Genomic DNA, 23,180 nt, shown 5'->3' on the forward strand with positions numbered 1-23,180 from the left:
AGGCAGAAGTGGTAGTTAATTGGTTTCTGGGTCTGTTACCTACAGTACACTGCATCTTGTGGAGTTGGGTACATGACATCTGCATGACACGAAGCTAAATACTGGATTATTAGTCTCTGTCAATACATATGAAAAATACAATTACCAACATTTCCTACAGTGCTGGGTGTTATTCTCTGATTAGTATTACTGGACTATAATCATATTATTTGATATCTAAAAGAAAGCCTGAACAGGGACAGGGAATTAGTTGCATTTTATTTTATTTCTTATAAAGAGCACCTGAAAACATTATCCCTGTGTCACCGCCGAGCGGCTCCCACACCTCCTCACCCTCCTCCCAAAGAGGAGCCTCCCCTCCTTAAACCCTCCCACTGCATTTGGTCTTTGCTCCGCAGATGACATCACGGCTTTAAATATTCCCGTTGCTTCTTCCCGGCCGTCCTCATCATCTCTACCCGGCCAGGCTTAAGACCCTCACGGTCTCCCCACGATGTCTTTGTAGCTTCTCCAGCCTGAAGTTACACATCTGCTCCGAGACGGAGGATCTGTCAGCCGGCGCTGCCTCCCGCTAAACACACGCTGCTTCCAGGAGCGGGTCCTCCACGGGGGGGGGGAGACGGCTGGTGGAGAAGTAGACCGAGCTGAGTCGGGCGTGGTAGCAAAGAAAACTCCTCGTTGTTAGTGAAAGTTGAAGAGGGAGCGGCCCAAAATGTCGCTGTCGGTACCGCAGAACGGCGAGAGGTCGGACTCCGAGCCCGTTATCGAGCTGTTTGTGAAGGTGAGACCGCAGCGCCCCGCAACTTGTTCATGCTAACGCTTTAGCACTTTGTTGAACCCGCATCACTTCACGGCGCTCACATCTCTGCTTTGGGAAAGGAGGGAGAGAGAGGGAGAGAGGGGGGGTAGCGTTGGCTGTTCTCCTTCAAACTTACAGGGTTTCTTCAGCTAAAACCACTCACTAACATCACACCGAGGTTTAAAGTCGCGCATGTTCCTGCGCTGGACTTTCGTCGTCGTATTCAGTGTAAACGGGAGGTTTTTCCATCCACAGCCTCTGTGGCCATGTGGAGCCTGCGGTGTCACAAGCAGCAGCAGGGCGGATGCAGCTTTCACCCTCCACACACACACACACACACACACACACACACACACACACGCTGCTGCACCATGCTGAACACCGGGCGCTCATTCGGTAACAAAAGCTCAGTAGTAGTTGTGCTGTATAGCTGCAGATTGACCCTCTGCTGCAGTTGTATTTCCACACTTGTAGTCTGATTGATTGATATCATTAACTGAGTCTCTGTCCATCTGCTGATGGATCCTGATTAAACTCATTTCAGTGTAGGTGTGGTGTGTGGATCACCTTGTCACCAGAGAGTCTTAAATATCTCTAAAAAACACAGACTGGTTTGGTGATGCTCCTGTGATAGAAGTTTTATTTACTTAAAAGGCAAAACTTGGGTCAACTGTAGCTTTATATTGTCTTGACCCCGATCCATCAGCTTTACAGATGGTTTTTCTTTTTTTAATATCATCATATCATCTGTGATCTTGCATCTGGTCCTGGACTGAATGTGATGGCGGAGGCTTGTGAAGTGCCTCTTTCCTTTCTTCAGCCCGTTGCTTTGCAGGGCGGGAAATGGCAGGAAAAAAAGGGGGAGTCAGGGGTTGAATAGAGAAGGCTGGGAGAGAGGGGAGCGTGGGTGGTGGTGGTGGTGGTGCAGCAGCAGCGGGGTGTCACTGATCAGATCACTTGCAGTTAGAGTAATGGTGCTTGCTTGCGGCTCGGACAAACATTTGCCAACGCTACATAGGGGAGTAATTACTTGCAGGCTTATCTGCAAATCTGCTTTATTTGAGTTTAATCAAATTATGTGTATGTATCCTTGTGTTTCCATCTGATTTGGAGTTTAGCAAGTTTTAGCTGCGGTGGCTGTAAATCAGGGTGATTACACTGAGTAGGAATACAGAAACCTCCGTCCCGCTCCTGTTGTTCTATCTTGACTCTTTAAAAAGTCGCTTTTGTTGTGTTTGCTGAGCTACAGAGGAGGCAGAACAAGAGGGAACAAACTGGCCAGTACCATTTTCCTTAACTACCTCTTACAGCCTTGAGGAGAGGTTACATCACCCTGCCTGGGGAAGGTTTACATATGTGGCCAGCTCTTCCCCTCTCAACCCCTCCCTCCTTGGACTGCGCTGGCCACTGTGTACAGAAGTTTCTACCGTTTTTTTTTTTCTCGATCTGTGTGTTGGAGCGCTAGCCTTTTTGTCTCTCTTCGCTCCAGCTCGGATCTCTGTTGTGTTCCAGCATCTCACATGTTTATAATGACATCTATTATTGATGCTGTTGCTCTTACTGTGCTGTGTTAAACACAATCATGGGAGACAATAGGAGCAATGCAGGTTGCCATAGGCGCGCTGCTGTGAGCTGGGCCTCTGGGAACAGCTGATAACAAACGGTGTGTGCGGTCTCGACACACGGCTGTGTGAGATCTCTTAGGGCACTGCTACATATCGAAACTGACTAATTATCATTCTGGTGGATGAGTTGCCACAATGTCTCTGGATAGTCTGAGCAGCGGCAACACTATTTTCGCAGTAAAAGTAGCCGACTGTCCCGTCTAGAGAGATTTCGGAGGCGCTTAAAACTTTTCTACATGTTAGTTTTTACAGCAGTTCATATTTATAGCAACAGTTGTCATATATCTATAGGATATTGCCGTCAACACTTGCTGACGGCAATATCCTATAGTGAGCCTGATATGACTTTCTAAGAAGGAGGATCGACCCTTGTCCTCAACACAGGATGGCAGATTAAATATTGCTTTGCACTCATGAATAGTAGTGTGTGCTGGCAAACCCGACAGTCTGTCTTCCCAGCGTCCGCCTACAGTGTGTCTGTTTCATTTGGCACTTTGACACATCACATGGTTAAAGGGGTAGTAATATGAAACCCTGAATCTAATATGCTGTATTTATGTGCTGTGGTAGTTCTGAGATGTTAGTCTGACACGAAGCCAAAAAAGGTAAAAGTGAAGCATCATATAATTACATTACATCAAGTAGTGAAATCTGTGCTCTCCTCCGTTGAGTTCCATTTATCTGAATTGATATACTGATATAACTGCTTGACTGAATCAGGCTAGGTGACTTTCTTGAAATCTGCGAAGGAGGTTCAGTGTTGCAATGTTGATATGATAATATCAGTACAGGTTTGGTGGTGTTTTCATTCAGTTCTTTTCAAAGCTTTTGTGAATTCATTCAGGGCAGGCTAGTTAGTCATTCTCCCCCAGCGGATGACCTGACTGTATCGCAATGAACAGAATATAGATGAGTTACAAGAAGCACTCCAGTCAATGTGTCTCTTGGCTGCAACTGTGCCAACATCACACTAGTGGTTGCAAGGCCTCCAGGCTGCCATACTCTTGCCAACGAAGATAGTTTTTCCTGGACAAGATAAATAACGTTAATGTGTCACACCCTGAATTCACAGTGGATGCGGGAGCTGTTCTGTTAAAAGACCTTTGGAAGAGCTCATGTCGTATTGTGCTATCATTTACAACATGGGACTTACTGTATGTCATGTGATGTATTGTTTTATGAAACTACACTGACCTGTTTCAATGCTCCAATCAGGAGCAGAGTAACTGTGTACATAATAATAAAATTACTAAGCCTTTTAATGTGCTTTAATTTCAAACACGGTTAACTTACTCTTTGGATGTTGCATTTGAGCTTAAAATACAACCCCCTTCTCCCCCTTGGGTGATATTCTAGGCAATTCAGTGCTGTTTTGTTTATAGGAAAATCAATAGAGCAGTTTATTTTTCCCAAGCACACAGGTATAGCTGCAGTCAGCATCATGAGTTAGGGGACAAAGATTAATGGTTGGTTACTCCGGTAGAGTGCTGTGTTGTTGCTGTGGGCTGTTGTTTCAGCATTGTAAATTTGCTTTTGCAGCACCTGACCTATCACTGCTTCTTTGTAGCTGTGTGGTTGACTGACTCTCTGGAAGCAGGCCTAATCAGCGAGGCAGTGTGTTATTACACCAATTTGAAGACGGTTTCTGCAGTAATTCTTTGCATTTTTATGGGACGGCATATTTAGAAATCTATTTATGCTCACAAAGATTATGGGCTAGATCATTGCAACACTCGTTGTTGTGCCTGAATAAATGTCTCCTCCATAAAATCACATTGTGCCAAAACATCCAAAGGAAAAACATACTTTAAAATATCTGCAGGAGGAAGAGCTTGACTCATTTGTGTTGCCTGGCCAGGAAGCTAGTGGCTAATGAGGCATTTCTCCTACAAGTTGATCAAGGGGGAAGTGAGTGAAGCCTAGAACAACACAGATGTGGGACTTCAAAGATCACTAATCAGCAAGTTTTACTTATTATCTAAAAGGATTGTCTGGGTTAGTGCTGTGGTTACAATCTCCCAGATCCTGATACAGAGGAAAAACAAGCATCTACCTCTATCTCAGTTACATCATTTGTGCTGTTAGAGGTGCTGTGTGAATCTTCTAGATGAGGAAAGTCTGCCCTGCTCGCTACACATGTAACTCAATCAGTCTCAACATGATCTAGTCTGGTTGTGTTTCATGTGCTGCATTCTTCATAGTGTAGCACCCGAACATGGGTTCGGCTGAAATTGTTCATTATATAATTTAAGTGCAATTTTGCATATTCTACGGGGGTAACATCAAGGGTATATATTAATGTTAAATATACTGTATAGATACATTATTTTATTGTTTTGATATGTGGTAATATGATACAAATATAAGGCTGCACTCATGCAAATGTAAAAGGTTTGCATGAGTGTTTTGCATGTTTTGATCTTATGATGTGAAAAGTGAGGCGGCATGTCTCAGGCTAGGACCGAAAGACCACTCAGTTGCAGGACAAAGTGGACTTGGCCAGAGAGAGAGAGAGAGAGAGAGACGCACTGTCTGCTCAGAATTACTCACGGTGCCAGTGTTTGTGTGGCCATGGTGCAGGCTTTGCTGGCATATGTGGTAATGGCATGCTGGAACTGCCTTTGTGCCAAAGAGTAGCTCACAGCTGTCTAGACGAGACTTGGGTTGAGTTGGGGTAAAACCAGAGGTTTGCTGTGGTGTAGAAAGAAACTAGCCATTAATAAGGTGACGTTTTAGATTCACTGATCACTCAGTTCATGACCAATATTTAAATGCTATGCTTCCTATGCAAATGTGAGGAAAACGGCCCATATGAAGACAGAAGTGTAAATGCGTGAGTCTGGCCGAGTCATCTGTCTGGGGCCTATGTATGTGTAAATGGGTGGTGTGAAAGCAGTTTGCTGCTTGTGTTGACATATGAAACAACAGTCAGAGCGAGGGTGATTGTTGGTTTGCATGGATCTCCCACACGGCTGTCTGTTTGTTTTCTCCATCATTTAGCATTTGTATTACTCATCACCAAACACTCATTTCGTGTCTCCAGATATTTAAACTGGCTGTTTGTCTTATCTCTTCTGCACTGAGGCTAAACCCAGTGGTTATAACATTACTGACTTAGCTTACATAAGCCTCCCATAGATTTAAGCTTCCAACTTTCCGCTCAAAGTGAGGGTTCTTAGACAGTGCTCATGTGCTCTAGTACAGTAGCCCTGTGTCTGACTGGAAGTATTATGATTTCCACTGAGTCAGAGCCACACCAAGGATGTGATGCAGTTTCCATGGACCTGCATGATCTGAGTCCTGTTCACATTCATATCTCCTGACTGTGATCAGACACTCATCACCCACACAGTCCAGCTCTAGTCATTCAGACAGGCCAAGCTCAGCAGGCCAAACTTGGTGATGCTCGAAATCTGCCCTTAGCACTGAGTTATCAACTAGAATCCATTATATCTGGTTTCTGATTCAAATCATGCCCCTTGTATGTTTTGGATGTGTTCCGACGGTGACAATTTGAGAAGTTTGCCATCTGTTTCTGCAAAACAAAAAGATTTCTTAGAAAATGTAGGATTTCAGAAAAAGTTGTTTCATATCAGTACTAAAACTGGTTATCATACTGGCAATAACATTTATTTTTATAATAAGTAATCACTGAAATTGCAGATTGTCTGGAGATTATTTTCTCACATGATCTATAAAATGCTTCAAAACACCTAAGTTAAGCTCATTATATCAAGTGTTTTGCCCCCTAAAGATACTCAGTTTGCCACACCTGAAATGCTTATCTTGATGGTTCAGACATGTAAATGCTGAAAATATGTCACTGGCTTGAATCTGTTATTATTCAGTCTGTTAATTCAATCAATGTTATGATGTATTGTATAAACAATCAGTACCTCATGTTCATCACCTGGCTGCCTGACATCTGTCTTGATATCTAGTGTCTATCCCCTTGACACACTTTGAGAAAAGCATCAGCAATGTATGGTCGTGTGTGTGTGTGTGTGTGTCGTGTGTGTGTGTCATGTCTGTCTAAAATACTGAAGCAACCTGGTTCACTTCTGCAAAGCTGACTAAGATCATCGTGATCTGAGAACCCTGTGTACAACAGCCAGCCTAGTCACAGTCCTAACCCAAAGCCAGGCTGCATAGTTGTCCAGCAAACATGGAGAGACGTTGCCATGACGTTGCCATAGCTGCCCGCTCTCAAACAGACATTCCTGCTGTGTGTCGGAGCAGGAGGAGGAGAGCTGCTGCGCCTGTTACACCGTCCGTTCCTTATTCGGTCAAAGTGTGGCTTGAACTTGCTCAGCAGCCCACCCAATTTAGAATTTGAAGTGCGCTGGGGAGGGAGAGGCTCAGTCCGCCATGTTACTAAAATTAGGCTGTGAGCAGAGACTGAGAACCGTGAACAGAATCCATTATCCTGGACTGCTGCTGGCTACTGTAGCTGTGATCCCACAACACCAGTACAGGACCTTTGTCTTAGATAATGAGAGAGCACTAATATCAGTGTTTGAAATGAGTAGATTTGTCAGCAAATAAATGGGCAAGTAAAAGAGGTGGAGGTCGAGTTAAAAGGCTTTTACATTTTATGTCTTTTATGTCTGGGACTGCACTTGTGAAGTCCTAACTTTTTGTCTTCCCACTTTCAATTGTGTAGCGGCAGCTCCATGAGCAAAGTCATAGGGGAAGTGGTAAAAGGAATGACCTCACCATGTTTCAGAAAATGCAGTGTGTTTCAAACATTATGACCCACCCCCTCCACGGGCTGACTGAGTGTCATTGTGCTGCTGCAGGGGTGACGCCAACTCCTAGATTACATCCGACTTGACTCACACCCTCCACTAGACAGCTGTGTGTGTGTTGGGCATTAAATAAACAAGCATCTGTTGACTCAGGGCCCATCCATTGAGCCTAAATAAAACCTGGGAGTCAGTTAGCAGTTGTCAGCTGTTGCTCCTTCTGTGGCACACACTTTATTAAAGCAGTTTCACATCGGGGGGGAATCTTGGCATGAATCTCTGTGAAAGACGGTGAAAGATTTGAGTTCTCTTCGACACAGGCACAAGAGTTCCCGTTAGTGAGTCCAGCAGTCGTAAGCATCCTGTTTAACCGCTGGTCTTTGCCTTATAAGGGGCCGCTTCAAAATAATTTCTTGCCTCGCTTGTGTGTTTTATTGGGGTGTGTTCTCCCCCACCCCCCTTGCTAACTGGTGACATGCTTTAAACTCAACAAACAAAAAGCACTTTGTGTTGTTGCTGTATAGCAGATTTTCCAGAAGCTCTTTTCTGAATGTCACATTATAACCGTGGCCCTCGGGAGAGTGTTTTGAAGAGGGGTCCTAAACCTCTTCAACCTCGGTTGTGGATCATGGGCATCAAAAATACACTGTTTCCATCACTAATGATTGATTCAGGAGCTACTTTCTGCTGCTATTCAGCACAACCTTGCAACAACTTCCCCTCACTCGAGTCGATGCAGTGAAACGTACGACAGCCCTTGTTAACAGCACAGAGGTTTAAAAGTCACAGGCGGCGGAAATGAAGCCCAGCCTGCATCATCACTTAAACTAAACAAAGTAACCTCTTCGGCTGGAGTAACAGGACATTTCTGGAATAGTTTCTCCCTCCTCCCAAATGCCCCCCCCCCTTTCTCCACAAAAGGGGCCTAGGATAAGGGGAAAGCAATAAAGTGGGGGAGGAGAAGGAGGAGTAAGAAACTTACAGCGTGCCAAATGGCACACAGTCTCTGAAGCTCTCTGTTTAAGCATCCATTACTGCTTGTTATTCCTTCATGTCAAGTAGATCCTAAATTCCCTCCCCATTACTTGGAAAACCTCTTTCACTCTCTCTCTGTTTCTGCAGCAGATCTCTCCTGTCCATGTATTTGGTTGAGCTGCAGTCTGCTCCGCTGTAGACTCCAGAGGTTGGGAGCACTGCCATGTCAGTGCAAAGAGAAAAATGTGATGTGTTTTTTCTTTTTGGCCTAGACCTTAAATTAACTTTTTTTTTTTTTTTTTTTAAGTAGGTCACTGTGTTAGAGCAATTAGACATGTTTAGATTTACAAATGACTGTGTGTCGTGTGGTCCGACAAAAAGAGAGCTCTATTTCAATAGTTTACCTGTGCTTTAGTAATCCCTTTCATGCTGTGTGATCTTCCTCTATGTCACACTGTTCCCATGGCAATTGGAAGAGTGTGACATGGTTTTCAGTGGTTCTCTGTAAGTCTAGCGCCTTGGGGAAAATGGAGTGAACATCCCACTGATGTCTGTGTGATCACCTGAGTATCCACTAATGCCAGTCCAGTCAGCGACGGCCATCAGCCACAATACACTTATCACTTCACTGCCGAAGCTTTATTTTGGAATTGAATTGTGTAAGGTGAAAAGGGGACTTCCATTTGCTGAACAAAGGCAGTGATCTAATCCATGCTTTTCAGATATTGAATGCAGAGGGAAGAAGAGGGAGAGGGAGAGGGAGAGGACAGCGGCAGTACAATGGGAGCCAGCAGGCACATCAAACAGAGCCATCCCACTGGGCGTCACATGAACAACAGCAGCCAGGCTGTCCTCACCAGCTAGGAGCAGCTAGCTCAATGCTCCTAAACAAAGTCCTCTATTCAAGACAGTTTAGAACCTGCATCGTGAATATTAGACAAATACTCTAGTTTAGATAGCTGTTTAGTTCAAACCTATTTGAATCTTATTCGTTCCTTGACAAATCTCTCTGCAACATATCTACCATCATTGGAGTGTAAAGTGTAGATGGATCTTTTTCATCACACACAGACACACTGCACATTAACTCTGCAGTTGCAAAAAAGTAAAAAAAAGGTGCAGAGGCGAGAGCTGCAGTGAGTGAGGGGTGACATTAGCAGCAGACAAAACACTGATATTGAGCTGTTTAACAGAGCCTCTGTTACAGTAATATGCTGAATGAAGAGGTGCATTCTCCGGTGCAGTTACTTGAATGACCTCCACGCTTGTCCTTGTGAATAGATGAATAGAGTGCATTCTTTCTTTTGGTCTGCCTTGCCTGGAGAATGGCATACCTCAACAGGCTTAGTTTCCACAGAGCAGTATGTCTTAGTGCCAAGTCTGTAGAAGGTTGTGACATACAGTGGATGTTTTAGGTTTTAGATACTTTAGATGTGAAGGGCTCTTAATTTTGACTTGATGTTCAATCCAAACCATATTTATGCCTCTCTACACCTGCACCTTCTCACGGCCTACATGTTGCTGAGTTCGGCAAAAACAGGACAATAAAGAAAGGAGAGCACATGACAAAGTGATCAGTGATTGCTGGGAAGACGGGAGATATCTCCCATCGCCTTTCTGCTTTGTCTATGAGAGGGAAAAAGAAATCACTGCGAATGTGGCTGTTTCTCTGCTTTCAGATCAGGTTTGATTGAAGGTTAAAATCTCCTCTTATATCTCCATGAGTCTTGATCACTCGAGGAGTTTCCTCGTGCCCTTTAGTTCGTAGTTGTGTAGAATAATGGAGGGGAAATGTGCTGAAGCTTTTGAGATAAGAAGGTTGGCTCTTAACTCTTCCCTTCTTTCTTAAGACTTACAGAGGACAGCCTGGAATGTGTACTAAAGAGTAATTGTAAAATGCCCCGGGCCATAATGGTTGTGCTTTGCTATAAGTCGAGTGCTATCCGTGGCTGAAACCTGCTTTTAAGATCTCTCATGTCTTATCCTTGCACTAATCAATCCTGTTGTGTTCCAACCTTGTCCTTCTATTGAGTACTCACAAGTGGCACCTTCAGCCTATTAAAACATTATTCATGGCAGTTGATGTGCTTCTGTCCTAACTTGATATCTGTCTGTTTAAGGCGGGAAGTGATGGAGAAAGCATCGGGAATTGCCCCTTCTCCCAGAGGCTTTTCATGATCCTTTGGCTTAAAGGCGTCGTCTTCAACGTCACCACAGTGGATCTCAAGAGGTGAGTCCTGCTCCCATTTCACAATAAAAATGATCCTTTTTCATCCAATAAAAGCCTTTCACCCATTTTCTGGGCATTTTCAATGGCTCTGTGGTTCTGTAAAGCTTAGATCCAGCTCCACCTCTGATAAGCTCACTGCTTCCCCACTGCTTATGTGGTTTTCCCATGACCCCCTCACATGTCAGAGAAAATCTGAAATAAATAAACACACCAACTCTGGAGAGGCTATTTAAGGTTCTACACTCTGCTCACTTCCTGCCTAGATTTTGGTGGGTGACATGTTATCTGTCACCAGTGGTATCCGAATATAATAGTGCCTCCAGTCCAGCTTCAAGAAAATGCGAACCCACTATGATTCATCTAAATGCTCCCTACATGTTTTTCCTCTGGCTGAGCCAGGAGGGGAAAGTGCCGGTTTATTTTCGGCTATTTTTTTAACAATTGGATGGATGTCTAGTGTCTATCATGTGCATTTGGCTCAGAGATGAAAGATGTCTGATATTTTGTTTCCAAGACATGGTTCATCCAAGCAGTAGCTCGGTCCTCACTGGGCGTCTCCTCCTGTGGGACATGGAAATTACTGCTTGCTGGCGAAACACAGCAGAGATGCACTTGATAAACGCTGTGCCCCTTTTCTTTTTTTTCTTTTTTTTTTTTAAATAAAGCTAAAAGCAGTGTCTGTGCATGCCTGCACATTCAAATATGACTGCTTAGTGCATATATTTCTCCAGGCAGAGGGTGTGTAACATAAAGACATCAGCCTACTTGGCGGAGTATGTTTATCTCTTGCTCCTTTAACAACCCTTTGTTCAGCTCTGTGTCTTTCTAGATGGACGATCCTACGATGCTATATAGTGTCTGTAATCTTGAGTCAACATAACTATACTGCAAATTTATGGCTCTTTTTATTGGAGTTTTTAAATGGAAGAAAAGTGCATGTTGTCAGGGTGTTGAAGGACATGAATGTCACATGTCACTGCCACAAGTCAACGTGTCTTATCTCCTTATGTTAAGGTTTTGTCTGCCTAGCATTTTATCTGCAATGAAAACCCTTGATGGAGTTGCCACTTCCTTTTTACATGCCAGAGTTGAAATCACTTCCCATTTCTGTGCCCTTAGATGCCTTGTCCCAGGACTCAGCTACCTATTATGTACACTGCAACACTGGACCTTGAGTGGTTAGATGTTATGGCAAATTATACTCGTTTGACAGAGGAGTCCCACAGTCTGTTGGCTTAAGTCTATCTACCAGACTCTAGCAGTTGTTGACTCTGTCACAACATTATGTGTTGTTCTGTTGATCCACTGAAGCGATATAAATGCCTGCGTTCCGTGGATTTCACAAGTCGGTTGTTTGTTCACACTACTCATTCAACACATGCTCATTTTTGTTTGTTGTGTGTGTCCGTGTCATCTGCCTACCAGAGACATCTGGTACAAAATGTGCGATTTGAAGGACGGAGAGAGAAGAGACAGATAAACACACACATGCACAGCTGAAACCAAAGCAGCTAAAGTTGGATAAGGAGCAGGTCTCTAGAGGACTGCTGTCCCCTAGAAAAATTGGTTCAAAGTGCAGCAGGCTGTCACTGAGCTACAGCATTTGAGTTGTAAAGAAATGATTATTACTGTACACCGCATTAGTACGCTAACTGGATATCAGGATAAAATCTTCTTTCACAACCTAACAATTTGTACACAGTAGCTCAAACAAACACATTTTATAATTGGATTTGAATTGGTTGCGTGGCTCAGGTTTTGTTTTCTGCAGTCCACTAAAGTTGCCCCCACTCTGTATCTTCCAGGAAGCCAGCAGACCTTCAGAACCTGGCCCCCGGCACACATCCGCCCTTCATCACCTTCAACGGTGAGGTCAAAACTGACGTCAACAAGATCGAAGAGTTCCTTGAGGATGTCCTCTGCCCACCCAAGTGAGTGTTTTCTTACCCTCGTGGCCACAGCTTGCCACACCTAAACTGCAAACATGCTGTGCTGCTGTCATGAGTGCACTGGGAGGTTTTTAATGCATGCTTGCAATGTAATGAAAGAGTTGGAGTTCACTGAAATGAAAAGGGCACATTTTAATTGGTCTTACTGTCAACAAAAAAAAAAACGAAACAAAAAAAAAAGTCAGTATATTTATGTAAAGTTTCCCAAATACAAAAAAAAATTACAGAATACTTCATACACGTTTTTTTCAATGCGTGTTTGTTTGCAGGTATGTCAAGCTTGGTGCAAGACACCCCGAGTCAAACACAGCTGGCATGGACATCTTTGCCAAGTTTTCGGCTTATGTTAAAAACTCAAAACCAGATGCAAATGAGGGTAAGCTACCTTTGTCTTTGACACATGCACACACAGACACGCACACTTTAAGAGCACAGATCCAGAAACCATCCTATTGTGCAGGCACAGTTCTCTGGTTGCTAAGCGACATTCATAGCCCTGCCCTGATTGGTGGATTAGAGCCTGAATCAGGAACACGGAGCCTTTGTTCTGCTGCCTCCTCCTGTTGTCCACATGCTCCGTCTCACCTGGTGGAACACTCTGGAAAACCACAGAGCAGAATGAACTAGTGCTGAACTTCCTGTCTTTGATTTACGCACCTGCAGCCCCTGCTTTAAGAGAGAGACGCTATCGTCAGCTTTACAGATAAGATTATTGGAATAATATGAAAAATATGTAGTTTTACAGATTCTGTTTCCTGGGTGAAACCATTTGTGGAAGGATGTTTATGGTATTCACAAATACCAGGATTTTGTATCAGGTTTTGGTTGGCTGTTCTCCACCCTGGGAAAATATTGAACCATAGTGAGGTGAATGTGAAAGCCAAGGCTATGTCAACAGATTTTGAGGCTGAATCTCATGGTTCAGTGATAAGTGCTCTCCAAAGTCAGGTCACCTCTACTGTTGAAATGCCCAAATTAGCACACACTAATTGGTGGTAGTAGCAAATAATCCGTATGGCGGTGGATATTGGCTGAGGACAATACTTGTTTACAATGCTATAGTGATAAATGATCAGTCTCTACATGTGTTCACAATATTCACACCTAATATATACCATGTACAATTTGCACACAAGGTTTTGTCTGCTGATGAAATGCTGCCCTCATGTGGTAGTCTGGCAAATGGCTGAAGCATCTGTGGTTTCAGGATACGTTTGTTTGCACATACTTCAGTATGTAGTAGTAGTAGTAGTAGCAGTAGTAGCAGTACTAGCAGTACTAGTGTTTTTTAATGATACTTGTATCTCTGTGCAGCTCTGGAGCGTGGGCTGCTTAAGACACTGCAGAAGCTGGATGAGTATCTTCGCTCGCCGCTGCCCGATGAGATCGACCACAACAGCATTGAGGACGTCAAGGTCTCCAACCGCAGGTTCTTGGACGGCGATGAGATGACTCTGGCTGATTGCAACCTGCTGCCCAAGCTGCACATAGTTAAGGTGAGCAAGCGCATTACAAACGCCACGAAGGCAGTCATCGTCGTTTTAACTTCTGTGTTGACTCCATGTGTCTGTACAGACTCTACTTGTTGTCAAACCTAACTATTGATATGCTGAGATAATTCCCAAACCCAAATCCGATGGGCCACTTACATATGTGGTCCTAAATCCAATCCAATCTCTCACTGATTGATAGGATTAGCTTTTTCGTTGTTGATTTTATTGTTTGGTTTGTTTTGTTTGTTTAAATGTCTCGCTTGTCGTCATTAATCAGATTCTGCATCTCACAGTCCAGTAACAATAAACCAAGGAGAACAAAAACAAGAGACGAGTGAATGACGACGATGAGGAAGCAAAACTGGAAGAACAAATTGTAGCCAAGCACATTTTGAGGAAATGACATTGTTGTTATTGTAAGCACGTGGCTCACACGTTTAGGAGTGTGATGATTTTAAAAGATTCTAACTGTATAGTTTTAGCGCTTTAATATTAATAGTATCACAAAATAGTCCTTTTAATCTTTTTATACTGTGTTTATTGATTATTAAAATACTTTCAAATTCATTTTCTTTCTTTGGAGTAACAACATGTGTGAATAAACACAGGGATATTGTAAGTTAACAGAAGTTTTTTAGTTTCTATAGTGATACTATAGAAAACTACATCAAAGATTTAATACACACACTGATTACTTTTAATACACACACTGATTACTTTTAAAAACACAGTTAAAAACATGTGTGGGTCGGTTTGTGAGACCTATGCTTTACTTTACCTGCAGGTGGTGACAAAGAAGTACAGAGGTTTTGACATCCCCAAAGAGATGACGGCCATCTGGAAGTACCTGAACAATGCCTACACTCGCGAAGAGTTCACCAACACCTGCCCCAGTGACAAGGAGATTGAGATTGCGTATGCGGACGTCGCCAAGAGGCTGGTCAAATAGGCCCCTCCGTCCGGCTCTCCTCCTGCCACTCCTCACCCTCATGAGCTCCCCCTTTCTACAGTCCCTCCCCACATCTCACGTCCTCACCACTGATGTGCTCATTCACAAGAAAGAAGAAAAAAAACAACAAACTCTGGACTTCTTTTCCTTCTTTTCTCCCCTACAGACCCCCCTGTCCCGACATGCATGAACCTTTCCTGATCATTTTGTTTTATGAAGATGTTTTGTTGATACATAAGAATGTCACAAATGTTCCATCTTTAATCGCTTTTGATTTTCGTTTATTATTGGCTGATTAATGGTGTGAGGTGATGGAGAAGCCGGCAGACATGTGTATCAGTGCTTATCAATGTTGGGAGCCTCATCACACACGCTCCTTGATAAGTGACCTTCAAGCTGACCTTCTCTGTGCACACAGCAGAAAGGTCACAATCTGTTGTTAATTTCCTCTGGTTTGTTTAATATTGAAGTTGCTCTTTCTTGGTTTACTTCATATATATAAAAAAGAAGCGCAGAGAGATGAGTTTTTTTTGTATTTTTTTCCTGTTTTTTGGCTTTTTCAAAGGAGTAAACAGTGTTGAAGATATAGTGTTTTCAGTATTCCACAGGTTCAAGTGCATAATACAACTAATCCAACCCTGAGTGGTTGACATATCAAGTAAAAAGGCTTTATTTACTGTTGAGCTGTTATACATCAAAGTAATTGTAAAGCCACCTGGTATACATTCTCTGATTTCCTCATTGCCTCAAATGGGCAACAATCTTGTAGCTCAGTAACATTTCCAGTAACAACTCAGGAAAAATGAAACCTGAGTTCTAAGACATATTCGTGTGTATGTAGCTTACAGATATTCAGCCATCGTAACGATATCCATACAGATAGTAGCCGGCTCTCATGAAGCATGAAGGAAAGACTCTGCTTTGTGCACCAAAAAGGAGCACATTATTACAGACTATTTGTACTAGTGAAACTCAAAAATGAAGTAACCACGCTCTCGCTCTCTGTAGCATACAGAATGAAGGATGCTTCCTGGTTCAGTCACCAGGAAAGGCAAGATGAGTAGCAGTGAAACACATTTGTCTTTGTTATGTAGACTGATCTCTAATGTAGTGAATGTACGCTATGATACAGTAGCTCCAAAAGTGCTTTAGTGCGGATAAAGCACAACCTGTTTGGCTGTTATCCTTTTGCCATATCGCCACAGATATTTGTTATGAAAAAATTTGATAAAAATGAATTGTAAATATTTGTTTTGATTGCTCAGAATTCAATGTGTAAATTTTATGCATTTCATTTAAAGAGCAAAGGGGTTTTTTTTTTTTTGTTTGTTTGTTTTTTGCAGGAAGGTTTTCCCAAGTTCATTTCATTACGGAAGTGTGAAGGTGTACAAATAAAATATCCAAGCTGTGTTGTGGCTTTTTTTTTTTCTATTAATTGAATTCAAATAAACTTCTTATTGGCTCTCTGACTTTTGTAGTTGTATAAACCCTGTGTTGCTAATACACATCTGTCGTGATGTAGTATAGGACATTCAGCTGTTGGCCAGTTCAAACTCTCCAAATGTCATCTGGAGACGTTTTTCAGTGCAAAGCAGAGAGATATTCTACTCTGTGGAATACATTGTGTATTCATATACAGAACATATGTTCTCCACAAGCCTGAAGGACAATAAGCAAATTAAAAGTTGCCCTTTAAGTCTTGTAACTAATTCTATTAGACCAACTTACATGTTGTTTTCAAACCTTTTAACCACTTCTTGTGGTCCTCCACAGTCATTTGTGATTAAATAACTCCATCAGCCGAAGAAGGCCACGAGTGCGTTGGACACTAAGAGATTTAGGTCTCAGATTCTGATTCTGTGGAGGCCACAGGCGCAGAAATACAGACGTTTGGAAGCCCCTGGGCCACGGCATGTTTGTTTACTGCTCTTTCTCTGTCTCTCCAAGGAATGTCTCATGTGGGTGTCCACCCACTGTGGACTCCACCTCCCCCTGAAGACACCCTCTCGCAGTCAACTTGACAATGTTTTTCAGCCAAGTCCCTACTGTTCTGTAGCACAAACAAGCCTATTCTGCAGGGCTGTCTGCAGCAAAAGTTTCGCAAGAGCAGGAAAAAAAAAAAAGAAAAAAGAAAGAAAGACGTGGGGGAGTGCAGTTTTTGGATGCTCTCCAGATCATTAAAGTGTCATGTTTCAGCCCGAGACACTGTGTACTCCCTCGCTGGTGAACGTTGAGACACGGTCTCCACTTGTGATTCACAGGGAGGAAATCCATCCAGATGCAAACAGAGAGCGTGTGTGTGTGTGTGTGTGTGTGTGAGGTAAGAGACTATAACAAAGCTGGCTATCATTCAGACCACACACTCATTACAAGACAGGGTGAGTGTATTAGTGTAATTGGGTAATGAAGGTGAGGCTAGGAGGAGCTGAGTGTTGTTTCATAAACATGTTGACTGTGTGTTGAGAGAGCGAGGTTATATTGCACACCATGAGAGGGAGCCAACAAGTCAGCTAAACTCTAAACACACAGGGTACAACCATGTTATTTTATTCAATTCCCTTTTCAACTTTTTTTTTTTGCCATTATGATTTGACTGAAAAGCACAAACAAATGAGTTTGGATCCTGCGCTTCTTGGTTGGGGCCTTTTCTCTTTGGCAGGAGTCTGTCTCTGCAGCTCCAGGTTTTGCACTCATTTATACAGCTGGCTAAATATTTACACAGGTAAAGTAGCTTGTTCAAGTGTACATAGTCATATGCCAGCTGAGTTTTTGGACCTGCAGTGTGTGGCAACTCTTCTTTGCATATGGATTTTGCGCACCTGACGTTGAATGTAGCTGTTAAGTTGCCTCGCGTTTGATTTACTCCATTCGTTGGCATGATCAGGGTCTGCCATTCCCATTAGACATGTTTGGATGGATCAGATAATAAAGAATGGGCGTTTTAATGAAAAATAAGCAAACATATTTGCAGTCTCACATGTTGGACCTTGGGTTTTTCAAACATGGCACCAGTGACGCGGCGCGTCCTTGTTGTTGTTGGAGCGCGTTGGAGTCCAGGCATCCCTGTGAGGCCGGCTGCAGCACTGCAGGCCTCACCTCCACCTCCTTCCCAATCCTCTCCGTGCGCTTTATCTGCGCCTTACATCTTCAGCGGCGTTGGCCTTTATCCAGAGAAATGATCTGTTCGCCTCCAATTGCGCGTCGTCGTCGTCTGCGGCTGGTTTGCAGCAGCGCTGATCCTCCAGCAAGGTGTGTTTTTCTTTGCCAAACCCACTCCGCACAAGCCGTACAGGTTGTCACTGACCCATCATGGCGAATGTGTCTTTTGGCTGCAGCAGAGGGTTTTTGTCTGGTGTCGTATATTTGCTCATAAATAGGCCCATATACTGCGTTAGCTCTGAAAAACACATCAGTCTGCACAGGGTGATGCAGAGTGGCACCCTGGAGGAGAGCCCGAGCTCGGGAATAGTCTTCAATATGTTGTGTGTTTAAATGGGTTTCAGATGCAATGAATATCAATAGTTCGGCCATATACTGTAACATAAATGTTACTAGAGGGTCAGTTCCCCCCAAATTACAACAAACTATTGTGTTTGTTGATGCACTAGCAGGGAAATGTTTTGAAACACTTGTACACTTGTGTTTTCTGTCCAATTCATTTTTCAGGCATATTTGAGCACAGAATAACAACAACAACAACAACATAAACATAGCAGCAATACCTGTCGGACTTATCTCACAATCTACTGCTCACTTTTCGCAGATATTCAGGTGAGATTTTCTCCCAGGCCTCCTGCAGCACTTTTCGAAGACCTGCTGTGCTGATTGATCAGTGTTTCCAAAACCCACACCGACTTGATGTGGTTCAGATCTGGTGACTGAGCTGACCGAGCCATCACCCAGCAGTAGACAACCAAGACAAACGCTTGTCTGTTTTTGTTCAGATGTGACTCTTCATTATGGAGCAGTGTCCATGCTGATCAAGGTTTTCTTGCGTATGATACAGATCGCCCATTCTCCCGTTGCCGAAGCATCCCCGGATCATCACATTTCCACCTCCATGCTGTACTGATGGTGTTTGCAGGCATCTATCATCTTTTCATGAGCTCTGAGCTGTATCCAAACACCTCAAACTTGGTCTCATCCGTCTACAAGACTTGGTTCTAGTCATTAAGATCATTGTTTTCTTATGATTAGCCAACCCTAGTAGAGGCCAACTGACCTAAGTGTCCTACACACAGTACCTTTCTCTCTTATTTCTTTCAACAATGCAGCCAGTTCAGGATTAGTGAGGTATCTGTTTCTCTAGGAGGATTTGTCATCTTGGACAGATGTGCACTTGGGCCTTCCACTGTGTCGTCTGTCCTGATTGGACCCAGTTGCAGCCTGTCAGAGCCAAAAAATATTAACTCAAATTATTGGTTTCCTGGACATGAACTTAAGATGTTTTAACACCTGGACGATAGTTGTGAAGCATTTAAGTTCAAACTCTGATTGAGTAGGAAATTTATTTCCAGTGTATAATGTTATTGTAAAAAAAAATCCTATTATTAGTTAAGTATGATCAATTGGTAAAGTAAAACCTTATATTATATAAGTAGCATTTTGTTGTTTTAGTCTGTCCAATGACTTTTCCTTCCATGTGTTTTTTCTTCTTTCTATTTTATACTTTTCGTGTAAAAGAGGACAAACAGCCTGTGCCTCTGTGACAAACACTGTCATGTCTAATGCTACCACGCAGTTGGAGTTCATAGTGGAGTTCACTGTGGCATTAGCCACCCCATCAACTCCCAGACCACCGACTAACAGCCCGGCTTATCTGCTCCACTCCAGCGCCTGCAGTCAACCAGTCAGGGTGGGTTCTGTGTACTCACATTGTTTATTTTAGCCCTCATTAAAATGTGGCGGGGTGGCTTTCTCTCTCCGGGGCTCGGTGGCTACTGTGGTGGTGAGATAGGGGACTGTGGTGGACCCCCTTGGGCGGCCCACCACCGCCTCACCCCTTCTCCCTTGCTTGCCACTCGCCCCATCTGGGTCCTGCAGTCACACCCTGTGGCAGAGCTGCGGTTAACTGCGGCTGTTGGCTGGTAAAGAGGCACAGTGAGGGTTTTAAGGAGACGGATTCAAGCAGGAGAACTGTCCTTCACCATCAGCACCACTAGAGGGTACTCAGTCACAGTAAGCTAGAAGAGGGGGAACTCGCACAGTTGGCTGCGGCTGTTCTCTGGGGGTTTTGTTCTCATCTCCTTCGCATACTGTAGTCAGCACTACTTCACAGGAATCATGAGTGAAGTGGTGTGTGTGTGTGTGTTTGAGGAGAAGGTGAGTGTGTGAAAGGCTTGGTCTTAAAGTGAGTACTTTAAAAGAGAAAGAGACACACAGTACTCGTCAGCTGTGTCCTTTAAGGACATCTTTTGACATCAAGCGCTGTACTGTATTTCATGCCTCCAGGAGCCTGTGTTCAGGTTGTTTAGTCTCTTTATGAGACTACAATAGTAGCCTTTTTATTTAGTCTCGGACAAAAACTATTAGACATGAAAGGCTTTGCTCTGTCAGCGGCCACACCCCCACCTTAGCTACACACACAGGAAGATTTACCTTGCAGTTTATGTTACGTTAATGTGTCAAAGCCTGCGGCGAATATCTGTCTGGTATGTGCCGGGCTGTTGCTGTGTCTGTGCAGCAGTGCATGTGTATAAGACTGTGTATCTATACGTGTGTATTTTCATAACCAAACCATACTCCTGTCCTTTTAAATGGAATCAGGAAATGTCTGTTGGGTGTGCTGATAATCACAGGTGTGTGTGTGTGTGTGTGTGTGTGTGTCTTTGTGCTAAAGTGAACTAGCAGGTTCCCTGTGCTGTAAAGCGCATCTACGGGAAGAGAGAGGAGGTCTTTGAAGTTCTGGTTCTGCCATCCATCTCCAGCTTGCTGGCTTTCTTTTCATGCCAGTCTCTGCAGAGGCTGTTAAAGAGAACCGCCCCAGCTGGCTCCTCCCCGCCTTGTCACCATGGTAAAATGACAACAGACTGCGCTCACGTGCCCTTTACTGACAGTAAAGCTGCTCTTTGACTTTGTTTCTGTGCTGCCCTCAGACAGTTGTCAGACGCACCTGAAGTGCACGACCAAGGTGCTAGAAATTAGAGCACAGCAGAGAGAACTGAGCAGGGAGGCCTAGAGCAAGTGGTAATTAACTAGCAGTCAGCGTTAATGGATGCATCTGATCTGCCCACGCTGCAGGTGCCGGCCCTCTGTCCCTGGCTTCTTTCAGATCTAAGCCAAGGTGTCTCTTTTACTCGCCAGCAGCCATACAGGATGCTATGAAATTTAGCTTTAACACTGGAGGAGGAAAGCAGGAGGAGGAGGAGATATATCGATTGCCCTTAGCTGCTCCTTCATAGACTGTGTGCATGGTTTGTGTTGGCTAAGCCCTCTAGCCTAATGGCTTTTAGACTTCCATTAGGTTGTTGCAGTCAGCGTGGTTTAAGTAAGTAACAAAAGCCTCTGTCAGAATGTTTTAAGAATTAATAAGACGGTCAGTGTTACGTCTCTGTCTTGTCAGCTCAGTAGAGATCTCAGAGCCAAAAGGCTGGTTTACTGCCGTCATCCTGAGTGTTTCTCGGGCTGCACTGTTCTTGCTCAGCTGCGAGCCGGATTCGTTTTTAGGGGGGGGTCTTTTGGGAGTTGGTTTGACTGAGCAGTGAACGCTGTGGCTCACTAACCCCGTAAACTTGTTGTGTCTGTGAAATTGTACGCAGTGAAAGTCCTGTCTCTGGCTGACAAACTTGAGGAAGTGCCCCAAGCTCTGAACATATGTACGGTTGATTTAACAAGGAGGGACCTAAGACTTGACACCGGGAAAGGGTGTCAGCATGAACGAGGCTACAAGGGCATTGCTTGGTGTCACATGGCAAAAGAACCACAGACCTCAATCAGCATGAAAGGCAGAGGATTGGGATGTGGGGAATTTTTTTTTTTTTTTTTTTTTGTACTTGAGCTGTTTTCTGGTTCTGCTTCTCAAACCATCTTGTTTTTATAAAAGTTGTTTTTTATGGGCAAGGTCCCTCTCTTTTGTGGAGAAAGGGACTGTGGCCTACACCGTTTCAAATCACTGTAATTATTGGGTAGATCTGCATTTGATGCTCATACGGCCACTCTGAAGAAAGGGCATGTCTAATATGTGTGTAGGTTTATGCACAAATGCATCTAAATACTTCTCCCACTGTATGTTGTGAGTTTAAATAATATTTAAGGGAATCTCCTTCACTTGTGGGTGTGTGCTGCTGCACTGGCCCACAGTGCCCAACAAACGCCTCTGCTTTCTGTATATTGTGTGCTGCATTTCCCACTAGTCTGTGTGTCTTTAATGCCACTCCATCCCTGCAATCCCTCAAAGTCCTGGGCTTTAATGCATCGGTTACCATATTTTTCCACCAAGATGACTGTCGCTTGCCGGGAAGGCTGCACATTGTGCATATGTGCATGCCACTTTTGTGCCATTTTTGGAAGAGTCCCTGTGTTCTCTCTGCATCAGCGACCGAGTTACGGAAGCCTCCTGGGTCCATTTCTTCTGAGGCTTGACCACACAGCCCCAAATCTTGCTTTGCTTGGAAATGTGTGTGTTTTTTTCCAGCCATCATAAAGAAGACAAACTCCTCCACTGTCTCCTCATCTTATATTAACAGGCTGTGTTTGGCCCTGGACTCACTATAACAGGTCCTCTATGGGTTACCGCTGGATACAGTAAAAATCAACACCTCCTCTATTCCAGACTGAGACTTTTCAGTGTGCAGATCCAGTTTCCCTCTGCACACTTGGTCTACTCAGTCATCAGGAGGTGTGTGTGTGTGTGTGTGTGTGTGTGTGCTGCTCAACTCTCTCTTACCTTCTTGAGTGTCTTTAGCCTACAAAGATGGATAGCTTCAAATCTTTAGGCTTTAGTGTCAGTGACATGGTTGGTAGGATAGATGCCATTTGACATTCTGCACTATTAAAGTAAATGTTATTGTGGTCTGATACCTGCTACGTGACATCACACTCTCCTTTTATCTTCACTCTGTCCTTAGACTAGTACATTGGTTTCGAGTGGTTTCCCTTCCTGGTTTTCTTCCCTTGCCATCAGTGCCACTTGAGGCATACCCTAGAGCTTCAAGACAAGGACAGATCTTGGCTGGCTGCTTGTTGGCCGGTTCCCGTCTGATCTGCCACTAAAGAGGAAACAATAGAACGCCAGAACAATGAGCTGGCTGTAGATCAGTAGGGGCCCACTTGGCCTCTCCCAGACGCTATGTCTTATTTCCTTTTTGATTACTCATGCCTGCCTGATGAGCAGCACACTCACACTCCTCTCTGTCTGCCTGCCCATGAGAGAAGTCACAAAGAATAGACTTTTTGTAGAAGACTGGTTTTGATTTG

The 23,180-nt window shown here is 43.8% G+C and overlaps 1 protein-coding gene across 1 annotated transcript; it reads left to right on the plus strand.

Moving 5' to 3' along the window:
- The first annotated feature begins 395 nt into the window (after positions 1 to 395).
- On the plus strand, positions 396 to 15,283 carry clic4 (chloride intracellular channel 4). The gene is made up of 6 exons (XM_026355475.1): positions 396 to 781; positions 10,265 to 10,374; positions 12,180 to 12,305; positions 12,593 to 12,699; positions 13,638 to 13,819; positions 14,601 to 15,283. The coding sequence occupies exons 1-6, from the start codon at positions 713 to 715 to the stop codon at positions 14,763 to 14,765; spliced, it is 759 nt and encodes a 252-aa protein (XP_026211260.1). The 5' UTR covers positions 396 to 712; the 3' UTR covers positions 14,766 to 15,283.
- The last annotated feature ends 7,897 nt before the right edge of the window (positions 15,284 to 23,180 follow it).

The sequence above is a fragment of the Anabas testudineus genome, chromosome 12 (assembly GCF_900324465.2).
Source record: "Anabas testudineus chromosome 12, fAnaTes1.2, whole genome shotgun sequence".
Classification (NCBI taxonomy): domain Eukaryota; kingdom Metazoa; phylum Chordata; class Actinopteri; order Anabantiformes; family Anabantidae; genus Anabas; species Anabas testudineus.

Bases quoted from the DNA above. Each gene is read 5' to 3' on its own strand.
- clic4 (XM_026355475.1), top strand. From the start codon at position 713: ATGTCGCTGTCGGTACCGCAGAACGGCGAGAGGTCGGACTCCGAGCCC. The intron at 782-10,264 runs GTGAGACCGCAG...TGTCTGTTTAAG, and splicing joins TTATCGAGCTGTTTGTGAAG to GCGGGAAGTGATGGAGAAAG. The intron at 12,700-13,637 runs GTAAGCTACCTT...ATCTCTGTGCAG, and splicing joins AAAACCAGATGCAAATGAGG to CTCTGGAGCGTGGGCTGCTT.